The sequence below is a fragment of the Urocitellus parryii genome, chromosome 14 (genome assembly GCF_045843805.1).
Source record: "Urocitellus parryii isolate mUroPar1 chromosome 14, mUroPar1.hap1, whole genome shotgun sequence".
In the NCBI taxonomy this organism is placed as follows: Eukaryota; Metazoa; Chordata; class Mammalia; order Rodentia; family Sciuridae; genus Urocitellus; species Urocitellus parryii.
Genome location: NC_135544.1, coordinates 23551859 through 23577051, shown reverse-complemented (window position 1 = coordinate 23577051; position 25193 = coordinate 23551859). Strand labels below are relative to the sequence as shown.

Here is a 25193-nt window from a genome sequence, read left to right as displayed (position 1 = left end):
CTCTTGCAACCACTGAATTTTTAGCTCGGTGATGAGAATTCTGTCATTCAAAAGATTTTATTCTAAATGAATATGAGGATCTTAAATTAGTAGGGTTTCTTTATATACATTTCTCTGATACTTTTTTCCCCAAAATGTATGTTCGTGTTTCCTACTATGGTTTATATGACGGCAAACAACCATAAGGACATTTCTACAACTTTAGAAACACATGAGATCACATATCATTTTCTTTTTCATAGACTGTAGTTCATGCATAGTCACTGTGTAATCTCAGAGCTTTACTGCATACACTTTCTGCCTTAAATTAGAATTTTTGTGTAATTACTATGAAATGAAAACTTGGACCTCTTTAAACCTCAAAGAAAGGATAGAATCTACAAATGCTTTATAGTACATTTAAAGTCATCTTTTAGTAATTGGTGAATATTTATCTTCTATATACATTATCATATTGAAGTCTAAATAAGGGGTACATTTTGGTTTTTGTTACTGTAGGAATTCTCAAAATTCTACATTAGAGTAAGTGGGAGATTGCCTGCTATTTTCTGAATAGCCCTTTTGCTTCACTAAAACTCTTTCCATCAAACTGGTTTCTCTAGGTTGAAAATGTCCGGTTGGTTGATCGAATGTCTTCTAAAAAAGCAGCCCTTGGTACTTTGTATCTGACAGCTACTCACGTCATATTTGTAGAAAATGTACCTGATGCAAGAAAAGAAACATGGGTATGTTTTCCTTGTTTTTGGCTTTTCGTATTTTCTGTTGCTAGAAGTAAAATAATGTGACCCTAAGTTCTTTCCTCAGGTTAAGGTGGGGGCTGTTGGGGTCTGGATGTTCAAAGCACTGTCTTTTTCAAAGCCTTGTCCTTTTCTATTGCTGAGTCATATCCACCCGATCAACTTAATCGTTGTTAACACTAACCACTTGGACATCAGTAAAGACAAACCAAGAGATAGCCTGCAGGTTCAAGTGCTTCATGTTATTATAGCCATCAAGTAGATATTCAATAATGTCAATGTGCCAGATACAGCATTTTCATAGTGCTTAATTTGTTATATACACATTTTTTGCAACCATTCAATCATTTTATTAGGTTGTTTCTATCTATCTGATAATTTTGAAAAGAAAATCTAGAGAAGAGTCCCATCTGCTATTTAAAATAAAAATATTAGATATTTCTTAATGTATTCAGTAGTCTAACCTTGACATTATGACCAAACCAGAATCCCTGAATGGCAGATATCCCCCTTTCCAGACTCCATGGACAGTGTTACATTTTTGTAGAGGTGGCAGGCACTGTGGGGTGGACAGGAGCTTGGAGAATGAAGTGCGGCCATGGAGGATATCGTGTGGACCTTGAAAGACCAGAGAAATGCACTTTAGCATGATTTCTCTTCAGTGAAATCTCTTCCTTAGAGAGCAGAACAGTGGTTACCAGAGGCTGGAAGTGGGGTAAGGAGGGAGGGAATGGAAAGTTGTTAACCAAAGGTACAAAGTTTCAAATATTCAGGAAAGGTAGGTTTTGAGGTCTGTTGCACAGAGAGGTACTATAGTCAGTAATAATGTATATTTCAAAATAATTAAGAGAGCAAATTTCAACTGTCTCACCCTAAAGAAATGATAGATAAGCAAGATGATGGGTATATTAGCTTGATTTAATCATTCCTGATTGTACACATGCATAAGAACATCACATTGTATCCTAATACTGTACATAGTTATGATTTGTCACTTGAAAGTAAGAGAAAATTAAAAAATAAAATAAATCCTTCCTTCTGCAGCTTGCCTGACCACCAACAGCTCAGAAAACAACAAACCCAACTTGCTATTGAACTTGAGTGTTCCATGTGGAATTAAGGAGCATGGTGGCACCTCCCAGTGGAGCCATCTCTAACTTCTGTTGATTGCAAAAAAGTTTATTTTACTAACTTCCCATGACCTTATTTAATTTTAGCTCTTAAGCATATTCAACATTTAAGTACTAAATGTTCTCTTACCTGAAGTTGTGCACAATTGCATGCTAAATAGTTCGTTTCAAAATAATTATGCTGGATATCAGAAAGCTTGGTATAAAAAAAAAAAGCTAAATCGAGACAGTTGGTTCTCACTTGGAACATCTCATTTCTTGGTATCTGGGCACAGGTGGTGACTTAGCTGAAGGTTGGGTTGTGTTTCTTATTCGTGTGGCTCAAAGACCTGTGTTAGTCCTTGTCATATTTGTTGGTTATTTGTGCTTAGTGCATCCAAAATAACTTTTGGTTTCTAGATTCTTCACAGTCAGATTTCCACCATTGAAAAACAGGCAACAGCTGCTACTGGATGTCCTCTTTTGATTCGCTGCAAGAACTTTCAGATCATACAGCTCATCATACCACAAGAAAGAGATTGCCATGACGTGTACATCTCTCTGACACGCCTTGCACGGCCAGGTAGGCCAGAGGACTTGTTATTGAATATGGACCCACTCTTAAGCAAATCACAAATCATGTGCAAGAATTTGTTCAGCTTTATGAATGCTGCTGTTTTAGGAATTGTATGTCGTCCTTGTCTTTAGCTGAGGCCAAGAAGTCTGAATGATCACCTGCCATGTAGTTCCTTGTCCTTGGGGGTTTCTCCTGAGTTTGTTACTTGATGGGCCTCTTTCATTAATCTTGGTATTCACATTTTCTTGGTAGAGGTTATGTGTTTTCCTTTTAGGATGAAATCATCTTAAAATTATGTCCTTCTGATATACTATGGTAATTGAGCCACCTTGAATGAGGGATAAGACAGAACTGATAAATTGTTTTGCAGCATTGTTAACCAAACTCTTCTTGTATATTCCTCCCCCTCTCAGAGATTTTAAGGTTTGGTTTCCTTGGTTTTTGATATAATACATATTTTTCAAGGTTGGTGCACCTAAGTAGACTTTTGTTAGCAACAGTGAATATTTGGGATATGGATGTATTGATTCTTTTAAACAGAACGTCCTTAGATATGGTGAGAAGAATGTCTATTTTCAAAAAATAGTTTCTTTCATTTACATTATTGTCTAGCCTGTGTGTCACATTGGGGTCTTTACTATTTACTTCTACAGAAGTGTTTTTTGTCTTTCTGTGTGGCTTGTGTCAGCTGTGAAATTCTTCTGCTCAAGGGAACTTCTAGGTTCCTTCAGAGCATACCATGAAAAAAATTTATATAGAAGTAAAGTGTTACATAGCAGTCCTCAATTAAGGAAATGGGATATGTGCTTATTTACTTTGCCAGATGCGTTTTGATTCAGGAGAAGAAGTTTGTGAACTTTTCAAGGCATTGGTGGGGTCTTGAGTTCCATATGATATGACCATATCATTTGTAGGTAGCTAAGAGCCATATCTAATGGAAACGATGCGTGCCAGCTATCAAAATCTGGTAATTTTTTGACTTTGCTTTGTTCCCCTTTAAAGGCAGTTGGTTGAGGTCTTTTCCTCTAAGTATGTTGAAAAGAAATGCAGAGTAAGCCAGAAAAGCAGTTGAACTTTTTAGAGGGTGCACTATAATTGGAACAGAAGTTCTGGGAAGATGTACATTAGGTTGCACGCAGTAGAGAATGCGAGGAGAATTGTGTGCCAGCAACTTCTGTGTCACTGATTAATGGATGTACTACTGGGTAATAAATGTGCTGTGACCGGATTAATGGGATTTAGTAATAGTCCAGAGAACTGGGAAAGGGCTGAGCAGCTGGAAGAGTAGATCACAGTGGTGGAGGGGGCTGTGGCCCGGAGCCAGAAAGTGCCAGGACTTTCACTGCGAGGATCCACAGGGAAGAAAATCATTCTGTTCCTCTGCTTTTAAAAATATGTACTTTTTCTTAAAAGGTGATGTTTTGGGAGTTAGGTATTAAAGGCAGCCAGAGACCTGACTGGTTACCTTTTCCAAAAAAGGAAGCATAGCAGTTAATTGACTTAAAGCCATCACCTGAGAGGATTTAAAAAGACTCACTAACAGTTTGAATATGGGCATTAGAAATGTCAGTTTATGTAACACACAGTGCTTTAATAAGTGTGGGAAGATGAAATAGAACTAAAGGCGGTTTCACAGCTTTATGTTAAAGGCAGTGCTGAAGTCAGGACATATTACTGGCTCTACCCCTGGAAGCAGTGTTTTGAGACTGGGTGGAGATGAGGAGAGGTAGAGGGGGTCAGATATGAAAAGGCCACTCTCAACCTGGGGAAGGTGTAGTTCATCAGAACCCTCTAAGGATAGTTTTCAAAATGCACCTTTCCCTTCCCCTTCCCCTTCCCCTTCTCCTTCCCCCGGGTATATCACAGTGAAAGAGATGTTTGTAAAGCTCTCAAGATTCTTAGGATTTCTGGGATGAAGGTAAATCAAATTACTGAAAAATTGGGAGAGGTTTGTTGTTTGTTTGTTTTTGCCTTTTGTAAGAATAATGGTAAGCATTTGGTCAGGAGCTATGAAAGATTCTGATACAAAATAATGTGGCCAAATTCAGTAAGCTCTTTAATTCTCAGTAAAGAAACAGGTTAAAATAAAAGTTGTGACCTAAATGAGAAAATAAGTTAAACCCCATAGATCCAATTACGAATAAGGAGATAAAGTTTTCTGATTGAAAGACCCCTGTTTCTCAAGGGCTTCTGTTTTTCCCATGTTCTCTTAATTCTTGCTTCTCATTTGCCTTCTGTTGTTTGTTTTTATATCAATTATTTTTCCTTCTTTAGTGTTTGTGGGCCCTTTAACATTTAAATAATTTCTTTTGTTTATTTTCCCATTTTTACTAAATTACAGCTTTCTAGTTCATCTCAGCATCTCAACTCCCAATTCCTCTGCAATCTTTTTTTTTTTTTTTCCCTGTGCTATGGATTGAACCCAGAGTCTCACACATGCAAAGCACATGCTGTGCTATTGCACTGAGCTACATCCCCATCCCAGTTTATTTATTATGATTAAAAAAAAAACCCTCATAAGTAAGGTGGTCTCATTTGCTTAATTTTAACTTTTTATGTTTCTTCTTAGTCATTGATATTCAAATGGACTTTAAAGTGGAGTTTCTTATTGATAATGCTAATCTGAGTTTAGTAGTCCATTTTCACTGTGTTAGTGTCAGTAGTCCTAATGCTTAATTCGAAATAGGCATCCTCCTTACTTTTACTTTAAATATACAAAATCCAACAAAAGTTGTGTTAGTTTCACCTCACTCCAAATGGTCTTTCGACTACATTTATTTTAGTTGCTTGAATTCAGCAGAATATCTGGAGCAATTTGTTTATCATGAGTTACTAAAACCCCCATATTTCTTTTTTTTTTAAAGAGAGAGAGAGAGAGAGAGAGAGAGAGAGAGAGAGAGAATTTTTTAATATTTTTTTTTTTTTTTTAGTTTTCAGTGGACACAACATCTTTATTTGTATGTGGTGCTGAGGATCGAACCCAGCGCCACGCGCATGCCAGGCAAATGTGCTACCACTTGAGCCGCATCCCCAGCCCCAAAACCCCCATATTTCTGTGTCCTTCTGATATAGCTTGTAACTTTGCCCTCCTTACCCATCGTTCACATTGTGCTCATGCTGAAATGGTGTTGTTTTTCTTTCAATTTTAAAGTACTTTTGATTTTAATATTAAATTACCTTCTGATTTTTTCATTTAGTCTATAATAAGAGGCTGTTCTTCCATATTTTTCCCTAAATATTCTGTTTTCATAACCTTTTCCCAATACCTGGGAATCAAGCTAGGTTATTTTCCTTCCTTCCCTAATGTTTTGTCTTCCCCATCCTCTCTTTCCTGTGGCAGAATTGAGCATCCTTTCATTTGTATGGGAGGGAAGGAGCAGAGAGTGGAAGGTGATGGGGGCACCGTTTGCTGGCTTGCTAGTTCCAAGTCTAGAGTTTTCCACCAGAAGCCTTTCTTGCATCTTCTCTAGAGTGAGATTATCTGAGAGTAAGGAGGTTGATGAGAGCAATGGAGATGGAACTGGATTGGAGTGACATGTTTCCATGGGTTAAAGAAGACTACCATGAACAGTGCGGAAATAACATCAGTCAAAACATGCATCTCTGTGTTTGGGTGAAGGTCCTGCTTTTGACTAAAGCACCGATTAGGCTATTCCAGAAATGCAGCTGAACTGATATTCACTTTTCATTTCATGTAGCATGTTAGCAATTGTCATTTTGGTTTCTGAATCTTTATTTCCACATACTTTTTCTGAATTTTTTTTTAATTTTAAAATACAAGCTGCCCATGAATTTTACTCCTTCAGTCCAGAGGCATGTAAAGTATTTTCTCTTTTTTAAAAATTTTTATCTCTTCTTTTCAGTTACAGATGACAGTAGAGTCTATTTTGACATATTTATACAAACCTTCTTATGGGAAGAAAGAACTCCTGTGCCCTTCCAGTAATGGGGCCTCTTAGAATGCGGCCCTCAGGGCACATCCTCTTGAACCTGCTGGTCCCTAACAGCAAAAGACTCCAGACTTTGTGATGTGCACACACAATGAAGTATCAGACATGTTTTAAGAGTAGGTATTTTAAGAATAGCAAATCAACTGAGGGATGGAACTTTTCTAGATAGAGTAGGCAAATATTTTTCCCTCAGTTAAAATTCTATGAAGTTTAAAGATTTTTCTAAAATGAAAAGCAGCTCTGCACAACAAACACTTAACAGTGAAGAGACAATCTATGGATCAGGAGGAAATATTTGCAAGCCATTTTTTTAAAATAAGGGATTAGTATCCAAAATATGTAAGGAACTGAACTCTAAAGAAAGAAAACACATAATCTGATTAAGAAGTGGCCAAGGAGCCTAAATAGACATTTTTCAAAAGAGGATAGATACATGAAAAAAATGCTCAGCATTGCTCATCATTAGGGAGAAGCAATTAAAGCCACATTGAGAGATCTCCTTACACTTGCTAGAGTGGCTAATATAAAAAAGATGGATGATAATTCTTTCATGCTAGTAAGGATGTGGAGGAAAAAAAAATCTCATACACTGTGGGTGGGAATGTAAATTATTACAGCCATTATGGAAAATGATATGGAGAGTCTTCAAAAAATTAAAAATAGAACTACCACATGATACAGCAGTTCTGCTTCTGAGTATTTATCCAGAAGATCTGAAATCAATATGTTGAAGAAATGTCTGCACTCTCCTTTCATCAAGATGGGAAGAATAAGCCTGACTTTTTAAAAAAAGATCTATTCCACAACATGGCGAACATAGCTAGTAATTGAATATTGTATATTTCAGTATTGCGTCAAATGTTCTAATCATAAAATGTTAAATATTTGGGCTGGTGTTGTGGCTCAGTGGTAGAGCACTCGCCTAGCATGTGCGAGGCCCTGGGTTCAATCTGCATAAAAATAAATAAATAAAGATATTGTGTCCAATTAAAAAATAAGTATTGAAAAAATGTTAAATATTTGAGGTTAGGATATGTTAATTAGGTTGATTTAATCATTCCACGTTATATTTAAAAATCTCAACATGGCACTGTACCTCATAACTGTATGCCACTATAATTTGTCAATATGTAATTTTTTAAAAGGTCTATAACCCAAACAAACAAAAATTAGCCTTCAATTTTTTTATCTTACCTCCCTGCTGCTTGCTAAAGATTTTGTTATGCATTTTTTAGGAACTGGGAGTGAGAGGAACAGAAAATTACAAGGTTGGATATATCCAGTGACATTTACATTTGTGTTAATATACTTTTAATTTTTCAGAGCAGATAATCCTGTTTTCTTCTGGGCATTTTAACAAAAAAGCTGCCCACTTTAACAAGACTGAGCTTTGACTTAACAAAAAGGGAGTTTTTTTCTGTCCTCATATAGAATTTTATTTCAGTTGGGCCTGAGGTTTGGCTGATCATCCTTTTCTTTAAAAATATCCAAAAGAAAATTTTTAATTTCAGTGTCAACCCATTTTGATGTCTTTAGAGTGATCTTGATGTCTTAAGAGTATTTTTAATGTCTGTTATGAATTAATTTTGCTTTTGTTTATGTACAGTTTTATTGCCTCTTCGCAGTAGAAACAGGCATCAGCCCATACACAGAGAACTATCAGGAATCCTAGAATGTTTTTCTCTACCTTTAAGCCTATTTGTAAATATTTAACCAAGAAAACTTAACTTCCACTATTACCCCATATTCATCAGCTCTTTCTTCAGAGGGAACTGTAGTGTTCTCAAGAGATTCTTTTGGCATCTTAAACAAATTGCATTTGTGGTTAACATTATGGTAGCAGAAGCCTGAGTCATGAAAATGGTACTTAAAGATGGAAAAGATGTGTCAGTGTTGAAGCAGCAGTTCCCAGAACAGGATCTCAGTTTTTTTAATGCTGTCTCCCAATAAGCTGACAAGAAGCCATTTTTACTGGAGTCTGCTCTGTGTTTGTGTGTCCATGCACCTGTATGTATTTTATTATTTGTTTCAATAGTCAGTATTTCAAGTTTTGAAATTTAGAAAGATGACATCAAGAGAGACTGAAAGAGTCTAAGGTATCCAGTCAAGTTCTTTTTATTCATAGAAGTGTGTGTGTAATGACTTAAAATACGACCATGTCTTTCTTCCATGTGTCTGAGTCACCTCAACAGCAACAACACGAGTTTGAAACTGCCCGTGTGTAACTCATCCTCTTGCAGGTGGTGAGATTATTTATAGGGTCTCCAAATACATGTGTCTAGGAGCTTTAAATTGTGCTAACTCGGGCTGGGGATGTGGCTCAAGCAGTAACACGCTCACCTGGCATGCTGGGGCGCTGGGTTCGATCCTCAGCACCACATACAAATAAAATGTGTCCACCGAAAACTAAAAAAAAATAAAATAAAATAAAAATTCTTTCTCTCTCTTTCTCTCTCCCTTTAAAAAAAAAATTGTGCTAACTGAAGACTATTAGCAAGCGAAGGAATAAATAGGATGTAGGAAAAATACGAAAATGGAGAAATTTATTTGAGAGAAACAGGAAGACTAGGGGCATGAAACAAGGAAAGTATGGGAAGAGCAAAGAAGGATCTGCATTGGAGGAACGTGTGTGCCGTGCTCCGGAGCCTACAGTCTGCAGCCAGACAGCCTCATCTCAGTCTTCATTTCTCCGCCATTAGCCTCGTGGCCCTGTGTGAAGGAATGTTCTTCAAACTTCTTTGCCTCGCATTCTCATCTGTAAACGGAGAACCACCACAGTGCTTACTAACTGGATCAATACATTTATTAGGGCAGAATCTAACAAAAAAGGACTTCATTAGTTATTAGGTAGTAATGTTTAGGTTTGAACAGTCCAATATGGTAGCCACTGGTCACATGTGACTGGCTGTTTAGTGCTTAAAATGTGATTGAATCTGAACTGAGACTTGTCATTGAATATAAAACACACATGGAATTTCAAAGATGGTAGAAAATGAAATGTATAAATATTAATATACTTTGCATCATGTACATATTCAAATGATAATATTTTGGGTATATTGGGTTAAGTGCAAAATATTACTAAATTAATTTCATTTTTTTAACTTCTTAAAGTGTGGCTGCAAGGACAATTTTAATAACATATGTGGCTTGCATTGTATTTCTGATGGACAGTGCTGGCCTGGACACTTTCCTTTTATGGCAAGAACCGAGGAAGAAAACCAAATCCTAAATTTTATTGCAAAAAGAAAAACAATGTGGTCATTGGGCTTGGCCTCACAAGCATAAAAGGCAATATATAAAGACAGAAATACCATGAAAAATTTGAGAAAAGACTTTGATGGTACATCCTTTGACTCCATGACCAGACCACTGTGTCTTACACAGTGATATCTTATTATGAATCTTGTCAATATGAGCAGTACAGTTATATTTAAGTAGTTATTATATGTTCAAGTGTTTTTAAACATAAACAGCTTTTCCAACTGTTTTGATATTTAATTTTTAGTATTGTGAGCATCAAAATGTGGAGGTGGCCTGGCCTCCTTTCTGCCTCTGAGAGGCTACTCCAAACCCCAAATTGAGATATATATCTTGCATTATTGATGTCTAAAGAACACACACATTCTTCATTATTTTTATGCTTCATATTTTATATGGTTGGAAAAAAAATATTCACTTTTAAAGCAACTAGGCGGGTGGGTGGGGGGAAACACAGGGAGAAAAAGCCTTGTTTTCTAAAAGGAAAGAAGCTCTTGCAAAGTTGAGTCCAGATGCCCCAAGACCTTGTCAGGAGGAGGAGCTGGGTGACCCTGGTCACAGAGGGTGCTTCTGGGATTGTGCCAGGGGTGAGAGGCTGGGATGGTGAGCTCTAACTGGGACAGAATGTTTTTGGGGAGATTTGGTTCTGGCTTTGACTCAGCTTGATTTGGCTTATTCTTCCTTTTCTTGCAGTGAAATATGAGGAGTTATACTGCTTTTCATTCAACCCCAAGCTGGATAAAGAAGAAAGAGAACAAGGTTGGATGCAGATCGATCTCAGTGAAGAATACAAGCGAATGGGCCTCCCTAATAATTATTGGCAGCTCAGTGATGTGAATAGAGACTATAAAGTGAGTGGAGGCAGTTAGCAAAATCCAAATAGTCAGTCCACATGGAATCATGACTTTCATATCCTGTGGATGTTATGTCTCTTTGTAGGTATAAGTGTGTGGGTTCCCAAGCCTCTCTTAGTTATTGCTAGCTTTATTTTTTCTCTCTGCACCTAGAATCAGAAAGTTTGAACAAGAGAACCTTAGAGACCATCACTAGTAGATACTCCTCCTCTTATGTTTGAGGAATTGGACATTCAAGGAGGTCCTGTGGAGACCTTGAGGCCAGGCAGTTGGTGGGAGGGCTGGCTGGGACCTCATTCTCCCATCACATCTTTTTATAGAACAGGGAGCAATTAGTGGGGAAGTCAGAGAGACTCTGATGGCAGTTTGGCACTAGCTCCTCAGTGTGCTCACTGGACTTTTGATTGGTACACAAGGTCACCAAGAGGTTCCCCCAGAGAGATGTGAGGAGATATGTCTACTCTTGTAGAAAGGAACAGAGAGAGGAGGGAAACAGGAGTAGCAAATGAAACTCATGTTCTTTCCAGTGGTGGATTTTCATATCAGTGTTGGCTTCATTATTCTTAAAATGTTTGAAGCAATAATATTAATGTAAGAAACTTCCAGAAAGTTTGCAAAAAACTGAGGAGGGTTAATTACCAACCCACCACGCCAATACTTTAACATTCTTCTATGGCTTTTTTTTTTTCATTCTTGTTATTTTGTAGTGTTGGGGATTGAACTGAGGGCCTATTCATGAGGCAACCTCCCACCCCAAGTCCACTCTTCTGTCTTAAAATTTTCCTTCATTTTTTTTCTCATCTACTTGCTTTGATAACTTTTTTCTTATCTAAGTAATGCTTGTGTTTTTGGCCATTCACATTGACTCTTCTGCCAATTTCCTGTTCATATCCCTGCTCTTTTTTTTTCTGTAAGATTTTCTTTTTTGGGGGGGAGGGGCTGATAGAAGTATTTTATCTATTTTAGGTAATAATCTGTTATAATTTGTGTAACTATTGCAAATATTTCCTTTCAGGAGCTGTTGATAGTTCCTGGGGAGTCTTGATTCTTGTTTTTTTAAATCAAGTTTTATATTTTAGCATATTGTTGAAAAATAAAATCCCTGGTCTATTTGCTAAGCTTTGTCCAAATTTGATACTATGTAAATTCTATAATTACATTTTTAGTTATTACGATTATCATAGCTTTATAATAAATCTTAATTTCCTTTAGGTTTGGTCCTTCCACATCCTTCTTCAGAGTATCCTGCATTTATAGTCTATTTGGGGTAGAATAGATACTCAATATACTGATTCCTCTTTGTAATTACACCTCAATTTAACAATGAAGCCTTGTTTAATCATTTTAAAGTATCTGGGTAACACTATCAGTCTAGTTTTTTCTCTTACTGAAGCCAGCCTCTGCGTTGAATTTTTAGGCTGGAAATAAAAGGAAGGGAAATCCAAGTTTAAGGAAGAAAATTGGATGTCTCTTTAAAAAAAATAAAAAGCATGTACACATCCTTGGGCAAGGAAGAAAATGAAGTGGGGCCACATCTAGTGGAATAGCGTTTTCTTGGAAATGCAGGTTCTTTTTCTTTTTGACAAGATTTCCTTTTAGAATTAGCATTACAGACATGACTCATGAGCAGTCATTAAAGTCCTACATTGTACAGACTGCAAAACATGTTACTCAACTTTTCTTTTCAAAAGTAACACGCAGCAAAACAAAGATAACCATCAATAAACTGCATTGAGACAGAAGAGGTAAAAACCTAGGGAATTTTCTGAATTTGTAAATATCACTGAAATAGGGGAAAAGATGACATATCCTGATTTATTACCATTTTAAAAATAGGATACAAATTGTGTTCTTCCAGAATATTTCTGTTAGTCAACTGAGAGAGTTTTGTCCTAATCCCTTCCTTATGGTTTTCGTTTCATGATTGAGAAGATTTGTACTTTTTGATTCCTTCCCTTACAAGTTATTTTATTTTACTTCTCATAGATCCTTTGAGGTAGGTGGGGCAAGTGGTGTCACTTGGAGAAGAAACTACTGATGATGGAATTGACACTAGACATAGAGTATGATGACGTAGGCCTCTAGAGCTAGTTCTGCCATTTTCTATTTGTGTGGTCTTGGAGAGGTTAATTATTAATATTATTATGTCAGTTCTGTCCTCATTTCTCCATCATTTATGGTACTTGCTTATGGTAATTTAACTCTCGGAGCCAGGATTTTGTTTTATATCCAACTTTGGAAAAAAAAATAAAGTAATTGGCATTTATTACTAGGTTAAATTTTTAGTTGAACTCTCTTGGTCTACAATTTTAAATATATCCCAAACCTGTGATTTTATAAAAGCCATTTACTTCAGTTTTCTACACCTATGTTTTATGTATTACTATTCTATTTTATTTGTTTATACATAAGTTATTTTGTGCTGTTCATACCCTTCTTTTCCTCATTCATCATAAATTTCTTGAAACAAGTTTTAGATCCTAGATGTTTAAGAAGAAACTTTGTATGTAGGTATACCCCAGTTCCTGACAACAAACACTTATCTGAAAGTTTTTGATTGAGGAATTGGCCTTGAATACAGAGGTCTCAGACCACCTGGATGGCATCTGAGATGGAAAACAACCTGGGACAGCAATACGTTTACTGGAAGTTTATAACCAGGTCAACAACAAAGATCAGTTGTTCTGGGAATATGAGATGTTCAAGGCCCCAAATTCTGTTGTTTATATCTGCCCCAGTGCCTAAAAACAATGCCTGGAATATAGTAAGTACTCAGCAAAAGCTTATTGAATGGGGCGAAAGAATTACCAAGAAAATTCCTCAGGGTAGGACAACACAGAGACGTTCGGGCACTCCCAGCAGGCTAATTTATTTAATGGAAGGAAAAGAAAATTGTTTTCCTTATTTATTAAAAGCTAAAATGATTAACTTTCTAATCTATTTTCATAATTAACTAAGGCACAATCAGAAGAAACATAAAAGATTCAGGAAAAAAAATCTTCAGAAAAAAAGCTTTTTTCACATTTATGAACTTTTCCTATTCTCTCTGAATTTTCTTTCTTGATTTTCAAAACCAGACAAAATTGTGGGAAGCTTATTGAGGTTAATGGTGGCTTATATTTCCACCATATTTAAAATCTCATTTGTGCTATAATGTGGTACATGATTCATTACTAGAATTTGGACTGCAGCTCTGAGTCTGTAGTATAAGTGACAATTTACCACAATTTTTTTTTATTGTGGTAAAAAATACGTGACATACAGTGTGCCATATTAACCATTTTAAGTATATGGTTTGGTAATGCTCAATATATTCACATTGTTGCTAGCTTATCTCTACAATAAATCAGCTTACAAAAATGAAATTCTGTGCCCATTAAGCATTGGCAACCATCATTCTACTTCTGTTTCTATGAATTTGATGATTTTATATAACCTCACATCAGTGGAATCATACAATATTGTCTCTGGAGTGGCATAGGAAACTTAACATAATGTCTTCAAGGTTAATCTGTTATAGCATGTGACAGAATTTCCTGCTTTTTAAAAAAGCCTGAATAATATTCCATTAAAGATCTCCATATGTTGTTTATCCATTCCTTAGATGATGGACATTTGCTTTGCTTTCACCTCTTGGTTGTTATGAATAATGCTGCTGTCAACATGGTTGTACAAACATCCCTTTGACACTCTGCTTTAAGTCTTTTGTTTATTTACCCACAAGTGGGATTGCTGGATCATATGCTAATTCTATTTTTAAAAATTTGAGGAAACTTCCTACAGTTTTCCATAGTGGTTGCACTTTTTAACAGTCCATCAACAGTGGGTTACAGTTTGTCCTCCATCCTTGCTAACCCTTGTTATTTTCTGTTTTACTCTAAATGGTGACAACCCTAACAATTATGTGTATCTTCTTTGGAGAAATGTCTATTCAAGCCTTTTGCCCATTTTTAATCAGGTCATTAGACTTTGTTGTTGAATTGTAGGGGTTCTTTCTATGTTCTGGGTAATAATATAGGAGATACATGATATGCAAATATTTTCTCCAGTTCCATAGGTTGTCTTTACATTGTTTTGATTATGTACTTAGACCCACATTTTTAAGTTTGATGTGTTCCAATGTGTCCCATTTCCCATTGATCTTATTTCTTTTTTATTGTCTTTTTTGGTATCATATGTAAGAAATCGATGCCAAGCCCCATGCAATACAGCTTTTCCCTTATATCGTGTGTGTGTGTGTGTGTGTGTGTGTGTGGTACTGGGGATTGAACCCAGGGTCTCTCTACCTCAGAACTATATTACTAGCTACTTTTAGTTTTTGAGACAGCATCTCACTAAATTGCCAAGGCTGGCTTCAAACTTACAATCCTCCTGCAATAGCCTCTTAAGAAGCTGGAATTACAGTTGTGCATCACCATATAAAGCCCCTGAATTACTTTTACAGGAGCATTATACATTTTTATCTTACATTTAGATCTTTAATCTATTTTGAGTTAATTTTTGAATATGGCATAAGGTAAGGGTCTGCCTTCAATTTTTTTTTTTTTGTATGTATGTATCTAGTTTTTCTAGCACGATTTGTTTAAGAGGCTGTCTTTTTCCTATTGGGCTTGACAACCTTACTGAGGGTCACTGGAATATGTGTGTGTGTGTGTGTGTGTGTGTGTGTGTGTGTGTGTGATGGTTTGTTTTTGAGTTCTTTATCCCATTGATTTATTTGTCTGTGTTTAGGCCAGTATCACTGTTTGATTATTATAAAATATATGTGATTTTGGAATATACTTTGAAATTATGAAGTATGAGTCATCCAACTTTGTTCTTTTTAAAATTATTTTGGCTATATGGAGTCCTTTGAGAATTCATACATATTTTTGGATGAATTTTTCTACTTTTGCAAAAGACACTCTCGGGATTTTGATAGGGATTGCCTCAAATCTGTGGGTTGCTTTGGGTAGTATGGACATCCTAACTGTATTAAGTCTTCTCATCCACAAACATAGGATGCCTTTCCATTTATTTGTGTCCTCTTCAGTTTTTTCCATCAGTGTTTTGTAGTTTTCAATGTAGGATTTTTACTTTAATTTGCACTCACGAGCGCTGTCTACTTTGATGAAAGCAGGATGAATTTCTTTTCTTCAGCTCTATGAGAAGTTGTATTTTTTAACTGGCACTGAGTCTGAGTTTTTTCAAAGGTGTTTTAACTTGTTAGAGCTCCCCATGAGAAACTCATCAGAAAGCTCTGTATGTACCATGGAGTTTTTCTCCTAAGACCCAGTGCTCTGGGGAAAGGAGGAAACTTTGTAACTGGTTATCATCTTCCTAGGGGGAGATCCTGTCAGCCAGTGCAAGCCTGGCTGCTATTGACTGGGCTCAGGTTCTTAAGTTCTTGGCCTTTGCACACACTAAGCTGTGAAGGTCTATATTTTTCTGTCTTGGAGAGTGAGAGGTCTGATAGTCTGAGGGCAGGGGTCTGTCCTTTCTGGTGCCCAGGTGAACAAAGAAGACTGTGCACGCATAGACAATAATAAGTTGAATTGAGAGTGTCAAGGAGAGTGGGCTCCGGATGTTTATCTTCTTTCTTGGTCTCATTCCATCTGTGGTGCACCCAGGGCCATGACCTGAGCCAAGCTGGGCATTTTCTGGCTTTGGGAGATCCGTCAAAGGACCTGGGAGGAACTCAAAGTTTTTGACTCACCTCTTGATATTCAGAAGCAATATTGAATAAGTATGCTGAGAACTATTGCCCACCACTTAATCTTCTTTCATTTAGTCATAAAATTTTGCAATTCCTTACTGTTGTTGTAAGGAAGAAAGTAGGTAGTCCCCAATTTACTGAAAAACCTACTTATTTCTTTTTAAAAAACTGTTATTTTAAGAAATGTCTAGTGCAATGACTGCATGTCTTTTGAACCTCAGACAAGCAGGAGTGGTCTATGTAGTAATGATCTAGCAGACTGACTTCAGGCGGCTTTAGACACTGGGTTGGCATGGGGACAGAAGTCGGTGTCTTGCAGCAGTCATTCTAACTGTCCCAGTCCAAGTAGGCTTGGCCATCTGTTCTTGGTACAGGAGTTTCCTCCAGAGTGCTGGTGCCAGAGCCCACAGTAAACTCTTTGGTAATCTTTCCTAAAATATCTTTGGGGGAATCCGAAAATTATGCTTTGGGCCTGTGGACATTCCCTTGTGGCCTCTTTATCTCCTGCTCCATGTTGTCCACCAGTCTGGTAATGGAGATGGTAAAGGCAGGCAAGGGAGGGCAGCATGATGAAACAATTTGAAAGAGCTTAGGAGACTTGGATCTCACATGTAGTTGGCTTGCACTCCCTTTAGTTCCATCTTCCAGAGTGGTAAGGGTGGGTGGAGATGGACAGAGGATCTGCAGATAAAGTATTTCCCCATTGCTCTACCCTCTTGAGAACTCTTGATTTGCCTAGGAAGGAAATAAACAGCTGCTTGATGAAGCCCAAGAAACTGCAATTGACACATTGCAGAAAGATTGATGGACTGATGCAAAAGCAAAATATGTGTTGAGCAGCAGCTATAACTTGCTCCCACTGGCGTTCCTTTCAGCTGTGACAGTTTATAAAGTACTTTGTCACGAGTGCTATCTGATTTGATCCTTTTATCAACCCCTCGAGATATTATTGCTGCAGTGTTGGGTTTAGAGATTAGAAAACTAAAGTGCTAGTCTGGCTTCTCCAAGGTCATAAAGTTGCTAAATCAGAACCAGGTGCTGAAGCAAATTACAAAATCCTTCTAAGGTATGAGAGTTTCCACTGTGATGATTCCTGCCAGAAAGAGTCAATCATTTCTTACCACTTACAAATCAACACTTATAAAAATCAAATATAAATAAAGCTGTGTATTGTGTGGTAATGAGTGGCATATTAGGAAATCAGATTCAGAAGTCTATATGAACTGGAGGATCAGAGAGGAGGCTCCCTGGAACTTTTTGGTTTGGCTCTGGAAGAATCGATGAGATTTGAGAAGGCAGGACAGGAGTATCCAGGGAGGGCAAAGGAATTCGAGCCTTTGTGCCAGGGACACAAACGTAATCTGATGACAGCTACTGCACTTGTATTTTAGGAAAATTGTCCCCAGTGTCAGGCAGTCTTTCAATCAAATACTACTGGCTTAAGTTTTCTCAGCTGTTAGGAGGCAAAAATTACAATTTGTCCCTTTGTAATGGACAGAATGCTCATTTTTTACTGGACTGCTTCACAAACAGGGTCCCAGGAGAACAGGGACAGTGTAGAAGGACAGGATGCTCAGGGGTGTCTTGTTTATTGTCAGAGTCATCACAAAGAATCAGTGACACTTTATTTCTTGGAAGTGTTTTGGTTTTCTCAAAAGAGCTTCCTCTGTAACTTAGTTGAAAAAACTTAACGTATGCCACCTACAAGTACGGTGAAGTGGAATTTCTGGTGGCAGTTACAAAAGATTACTCAATTGTCTAAAAATCCTTCTGTATTTTCTGGTGATAGGTCTGTGACTCTTACCCGACTGAACTGTATGTTCCCAAATCAGCCACGGCACACATCATCGTAGGGAGTTCCAAATTCCGGAGTAGACGGCGATTTCCTGCCCTTTCTTACTACTATAAAGATAACCACGTAAGTCTCGAGGCATGCTTTTGTTTCACACGTTGCTTTTCTGTTTTATCATCACCAGACCTTTTTCTAGCTGCCCTCTGTTCACAGTGTGTTTGAATTCTTTAGAGGTATGTGGCTTTTCCTGCGTTTGGCATAACTCAGTGCAACTATGCTAAGACCTTCATCTCATATAGAAGTGGACCTCTGTGTTTATTTGACAATAAAGTCATGGGTTGGATTCAGACAGTACCTGAACTTGATCTTCCATGATTCCTGCCCTCCTCTAAGCAGTCCTCTTGAGAGACTCTGCCTGCTCCAGGGCTGGAGGGCCTTTGCAAATTGATGTTAGAAGAGCCCCTGAAGTCTGCGACACATTCTTTTCCTTTTCTTTCCATCCCCCTTTTAATGACCATGTTCCTCTGAGTATCCCCACTCTGAGAAATCTTCTGGCTGTCATTGTTCATCAAAACCCACACATGGAACAGGCCATCTTCCATAAAACGTTAGTGGATACAAATTCTATAAGTGTACTGATCTTTCTCTCTTGTGATTTTGACCTTTTAGGTTTAAGACTATGTTTCCCCCCCCAGCAACAGAACGTTGTGCTTGTAAACAAGAATAACAATTTTATAGTTAAAATACTGGAATGCACCCTCCCCGGGGCGGGGGTGTGTGTGGCTATTACTAAAGGGACATTTTGATGGTAAGATGACTTGGCTAACGTTGGGCAGTGGGAATTGGTGGTTAGATGACTGGGTTAGGTAGAGCCTCATGGACTTCCTTTGGAATCAGATCTAACCATGCTCATTTTATGAACCTTTTGAGGGTCCTTTGATATAAATGCCCCTGCTGCTGGTTCCTAATTCCCTTTGGATCCACTGTTGCCATACACAGTGTTGTAATCATGTCCTACACACCTGTTGGTGAATCTAGGGTGGCTTAGAGTGATGGGATGGCCAAACTCATGACGCTTCACATTGGACATAGTAGATCCACAACAGCTTGAGGTCACATGGACTCAATGCCCAGGAGGAGGGTACCACATGTCACAAATATCCACATGGGGGTTGCATTGGGGTTCAATGGACAAGCAGGGTCAGGGAGAGGCAGGCTTTGTAGCATCAACATGGTGAGGTCACCCCAGGCTTATTTGAATAATTCTGTGGTCTTCTGGGAAACTGAAACACCTTACTCGGGGATGAACAGCAACTGCCCCTACCCTGCTAGATAAGGAGAATTATTTATCCATAGAAGCAGAGTGTTGAGGGGAGCTTGCATTGGGGACCTCTCAGTTTCACCAGATGTCAAGGCAACCCATAAGGTTAATTTTAGGGCTTATACCACACCTGGGCTAGGTAGAGTCTCATGGACTCCCTTTGGAATCAAATCGCTTTGCAGATCACAGATAGAGGTGTATAAGTGTTCACAATTTTGTGCATGTTTGTAATCAAGAGCTCTCAGAATTGGTACATTCTTTCTTCTTATTATATTATCTTTAAAAAAAGAGAGGTGTTTGCTTTAAACTGTGCACCACATGGTTTTCTAAATTCCCAGCATAAATTTCTGGGACACACAACTCTTGAAGATTTCTAATGGACATTTCCTTAAGAAAAACACAGCTTTTCTTTTCATCACTAATATTCATTGAAACCTCTTATGTGATAGGCACAATTCTAGGAGCATTATAGTGTTATATACTTTATCACACACTTTGGTTTTAATCTTATTACTATTTTATAGATGCGAGAATTAAGATTTAGAAAAGATACATAAATTACCCAAGGTCATATAGTAAGTGAGACTAAAACTAGGATTAAAAGCCAGATCTTCTTGAATGCTGCTCTTGATGCTATATTAGGCCATCTGGCTTATTTTTCTGCTGGGGGTGCTACTTTTGGGTAAGAATTTAGGATCAGGAAACATTGTCTGGATGAAAATCATGGTTTTACTAATTACTAACTGTGTGATCTTGAACAAGTTCCTTAACCTCTGTGTGCTTTCATCACTTCATCTATAAATAATAAAAGCTCTTACTATATATGATAATTAGAAGATCAAATAAAATATGCGAAGTTCTTTTTTTATTTTTTTAATCAATTTATTTTTTAAATACACAACAACAGTGGAATGCATTACAATCCTTATTACGCATATAGAACACAATTTTTCGTATCTCTGTATATAAAGTATGTTCGTGCCAATTTATGCCACTATACATGTACTCTTTATTTTGCATTACAATTCTTAATACACTTAAATACCACAATTTTTTATATCTCTGTATATAAAGTATGTTGGCACCAAATTCAAAGTGAAGTTCTTAAACATGTGCCTGCCACATATGCACTCAAAACGTGTAGATTTTAATGATTAGTAGCTTTGTAAATAAGCAGCTTTCCTGATAATACCACTGGGGATGTTTTAACCTCTGTTCTCAGGACCTTGACACCTGTAGGAAGTGCTGCCAGGGACTAGTAATACTTTCTTAACCTCTCAACTATCTAGAGTGTTTATAGGATACGAAGAAACACTCAGAGACCACTCACTGTTTGGTACAAAATTGAAAACTGCATGTGAGGAATCCCTGAGTCAATTAGGAATTCTTTTTGGAGCACATCATAGGTCCAGAAAATGACCCACAAAACACTAGCATGAAGTCCATTTAACATGTCTGGTATAATATATTAGCCACATTTCATAGTATAACTGTTCCAATTAACCCCTCATTTAAATCTAGCTTCTCTGCCCCAGAAGGTAATTGGTAACTGTTGTTGTCACTAATTTGCTTCACTTCATGGTTGGAATCTCACTGGCTTAGTGAGTTTAGGTGTGTGCTTCACAGACCAATTCTTACATTTAGAGGAGGTCCCTTCCCTTACTCTTCTAATAGAATCTAATAGGTTGCCTGGTGCTAGCCGTCCTCAACTAATATTTCTTTAACCCAGATAAAATATCTTGTGAAGCCAACTCAGAATCATTCACTCTCCAGTCAGAATTCCTTCAGAGCAAGGTGGCAGACTCTGACCCCATAAAGATCACTACTGAAAGGAAGCCGGACCCCAGGCCAAGCCATCTATGGCGATTTGTTGGTCCTTTGCTCCCCAGTGTCCTTGGGTCTCTCTTTGCCTTGCTTCTGGGTCTTTCCCTGGTTTGCTGTCCTCTTCTCCCATGTTCAGACCCTCTGGTCCCTCTCCTCTCCCTACATTCAAGAACTATACGTCTCTGAAGGGACTCAGCTGCCCCTTTGCTTTGTTTTCCATTTTCCATGCACTGCCCTCCTGAATTCTGAGTGTAGCTCCAGGTCCTGATTTCCTTGAACCACACCAGTAATGGCCTTCTTCTACTTCAGAATGGAACTGGCATCCTCAGATGTCTATATGTCTAGCCAGTCTATGATTCTTGATGTTTATGAGTAGTGAGAAATGTCCCCACCTGCTCCACTGAGGGGCACCGATGCCCACATTCTTCTGGGGAAATGCAAGCCCTTACCAAGTTGTCTTGAGTTGGGCTCTAGGAACTGGGAAGCTAGAAATTGGACCCAGAGAGGGCACCTTCTCATGGGTGGAGCCCTATTATCCAGCCAGTTGGGCAGGAAATGACATATGGAGACTATTTCCCACAAGGGGTTCCCCTTCTCAGTCTGTCTGGAGGGGTTCACTTCTCACCAACCATGACTACTGCCTCCTCCTACCCAAGGGAATTGCAGACTTAAGGTAGATTCTTTGAGTCATTCATGTATTTTGTTGGGAGATTTCTATATATTTAATTTAAACATTAAAGCAAAGTTTAAATCTACAAAAAGATACTTTACTAAAAAACTGTGGGTTTTGGGCTGAAGTTGTGGCTCAGTGGTAGAGTGCCTAACGTGTGAGGCACTGGGTTCGATTCTTAGTACCATATATAAATAAATAAAATGAAGGTCTATTATCAACTAAAAAATATTTTTTAGGTAAAAAACCTTATGTTTTATAGCTGCAAGTTCATCTGTACTCACTTATTCACAACTCAGGGGTAGGTTTGTGTTCTTCCACATGTCATGTAACACTGCAGTACACTGCCGTCCATGAACGGGCAATGGTTTCAGGATCCTCCTCAGAGACCAGAGTCTGATGATACAAAAATAGCATGTTTTTGTGTATGACCTGAGTGCATCCTCCTGTGCAATATCTTCTTTAGATCATTTTAAATACTCAGTGCAACGTGAATACTTTGTAAGTAGTTATTATGCTATATTGTTATAATGACCAAAGAAAGTCTGAACTTATTTAGTACAGGCACAGTTTTTTCCTGAATATTTTGATCCACTAATGTGGGATCTATGAATATGGAAGGCTGATGTACCATGTTAGAATTGCAGGGTAAGGACAGCGCAGTAAAGAATGCAGATTGATGCCAAAAGTAGTCCCTTGATTCTAAGTACACTGGAGTCAGCACAGATTTGTGTCAAGCTGGTACCAAACCTGGCAGCAACCTGGGCTTTCATTACAGTGAAAATTTACCATTTAGAATTAGAGTTGCTTTTTAGTATTGGTAATGTTTTTAAATAGGTTAGTTGAAAAAATGAACAGCAGCATAGCATTAAAAATACATGCACAAAGCTATGTGTATGCGTATGTTTTTTTTTTTTTTTTTTAACTGGTCTTGCTATTAGCTCATCCTGTAAGTTTTAGAATATTTATTTTGCATTTCTGTTTTTGGCAGGAAAATGAAACAATACCAGTGAAAAGGAAAGTAGGTTATTTAAATGGCTTTAAATTTCATAATTTTGATCCTACATAAACATCTTTACACATTCCTGATATCTTACACAAAGAGTTTTTGTACTGTTTGCACATGAAGTGGTTTCTTTGACCTGAATTAAAAATTTTAAAAAATCTTGATTTCCAGAGACAGTGTTACCTTATTTTCATAAGCGGGTGTGTGGTGTAGGTGAACCAAGGGGTCTCTGTTTGGGAGATAACTCCAGAGTCTTCTGGGTGCAGTTGCCTGATGTTGCTGTGTCTCTATGACTCTCCCACAGGCCTCCATCTGCCGGAGCAGCCAGCCCCTGTCTGGCTTTAGTGCACGGTGCCTGGAGGATGAGCAGATGCTCCAGGCCATCAGGAAAGCCAATCCAGGAAGCGACTTCATTTACGTTGTGGACACTCGGCCTAAAGTAAGTGGCACCATTCCAATGCCTCTATGCGGCTCTGCGGTGGGCAGCCAGAGTCCAGGCAGAGCTGACAGTCCACCACTGCTGGGTCTGCCCAGGGGCTGTTCCTCTTTGCATGGTCAGTACTCGGGCGCCCTGCTGGGCTGCTTTCTGAGGGCCTAAGCTCCTGAAGGGCTGAGTGTGTCAAGCACATTTTCTGTTTCCCCTGCTCCTAGCTTTGTGAGCACATTAAATGAGGCTGGCTTAGTTTTAGAAATTGCCCTCCTAAATACACCCAGGGACCATTTGATTTTTTTTCTAAAACACCTCTTTCTGTTCTGACAATATGAAGTGTACTGTGGAGCTCCAGCAGTTCAATTTTTGTGAGGCATTCAGATACACGCTTTCAAATTCTACTTGTGATGATCTATACCAATAATTTGGAAAGAGCTACAAAATATAATGTTAAGTTTAAAAAAGTCACAAAATAATATGTATACTATTATATTTATGTAAAAAAACCTGTACATATGTAAAAGTATATAGAGTAAGATCTGGAAGGATAAACAGCAAGCTATTAAAATTCCATGGAGAAAGGAGGCTTTGGGGAGGTACAGAACTTTTTACTTGTCTGTTTTCTATGTGTTAATCTTCTAGTTTGATGAAACTTCTAGTAGGAAATAACAGAGCAAGGGGCAGGCCAAGGTGATCTTTCACTTCCCTCCCATTCAGCTTCACTTTTTTAAAAGCACAGAACTAAGTACAGTACAGGTTTCCAGTTAAGCTCCTTAGACCCAGTTTTTTCAAAATCAGTCAAAAAACAGAGTCCCCAGAGGGATATGCCAGTGAAAACAAAGAAACGAATCACCTCTAAGTACAGTGAATATATTGCATGGGGTGAGATGACAGAATGAAATGTCCTTTATTCGATATATTTCCCATTGTACTTTCTAACCAATAATGAAATACATCTGGGCCTATGACTGATGAGAGTGAAAATATACATGCAGCTCTTTCTCTCCATATGGGTATGGAAAGGAAAGGAGTCTAGCACGTACCATTAAACAAGAGTAGGATATAATCCCACTGGGAAATAAAAAAAAAACTGAGGGGGGAAGTGTATATCAAAACCTGTAGTTGGTAAGAGGTAAATGTTAAGATTTTTTTACTTTTTAAATTACTGTTGGGAAAAAAAAATACTGTCAGAGTTCTTTTCATCATAAAAAGGCTTTAAGAGCATAAGGACCTTCAATGTTATAGAATTACAATATGACCAGTAATTCCATTCCTAGATATATACCTAAGAGAAACAAAAACATGTCCACATAAAACCAGTATTTGAATGTTTATTCATTATTAATAAGAGCCTAAAAAATGGAAATAAATATTCACTAAAATATAAATTCACTGAGAATGGATTTATAAAATGTGGTATATCCATTCAGTGGAATATTATTCAGCTATAAAAGGGGTGAAGTACTGATACACTGCAATATGATGAACCTTGAAAATGCTATGTTAAGTGAAAGAAGTTTATGCCAAAGGACACCCAACTGGGAGATTCCTTTTATATAAAATGTCCCAGGCAGATTCATAGTGATAGAAAATAAACTGATTATTGCTTTGGCTGGGGGGATGGGAGGAAATGGTGTGTGAGGGGGGCAACTGCTAATGTGTAGAAGATTGTTCTTTGAGGTGATGGAAATGTTCTAAAATTAGATTATGGTGATGGTTGCACAACTATGTGACTATACCAAACACCATTGAGTTGCACTTTCAATGGGTGAATTGAATGGCATGTGAATTATATGTCAGTGAAGTTGTTAAGAAATGAACATAAAGGGGCTGGGTATAGCTCAGTGGAGAATACTTGCTTAGTACCCACAAAGCCCTGGGTTCAATCCCTAGTACCAGCTGGCGGTGGTGGGGAACACAGAAAATAAAAAGAGCATCAAAAAAAGAACAGAAAAGTAGGACCCACA

The 25193-nt window shown here is 37.8% G+C and overlaps 1 protein-coding gene across 1 annotated transcript in view; it reads left to right on the top strand.

The window, feature by feature from the left end:
- Mtmr7 (myotubularin related protein 7) overlaps positions 1-25193 on the top strand; it is an 88157-nt gene that overhangs the window by 23389 nt on the left and 39575 nt on the right. The window contains exons 5-9 of the mRNA XM_077792457.1: positions 603-725; positions 2267-2429; positions 10328-10485; positions 17973-18101; positions 23101-23235. Coding sequence (XP_077648583.1) covers positions 603-725; positions 2267-2429; positions 10328-10485; positions 17973-18101; positions 23101-23235 — 708 coding nt within the window. The remainder of the gene's footprint in view (positions 1-602; positions 726-2266; positions 2430-10327; positions 10486-17972; positions 18102-23100; positions 23236-25193) is intronic.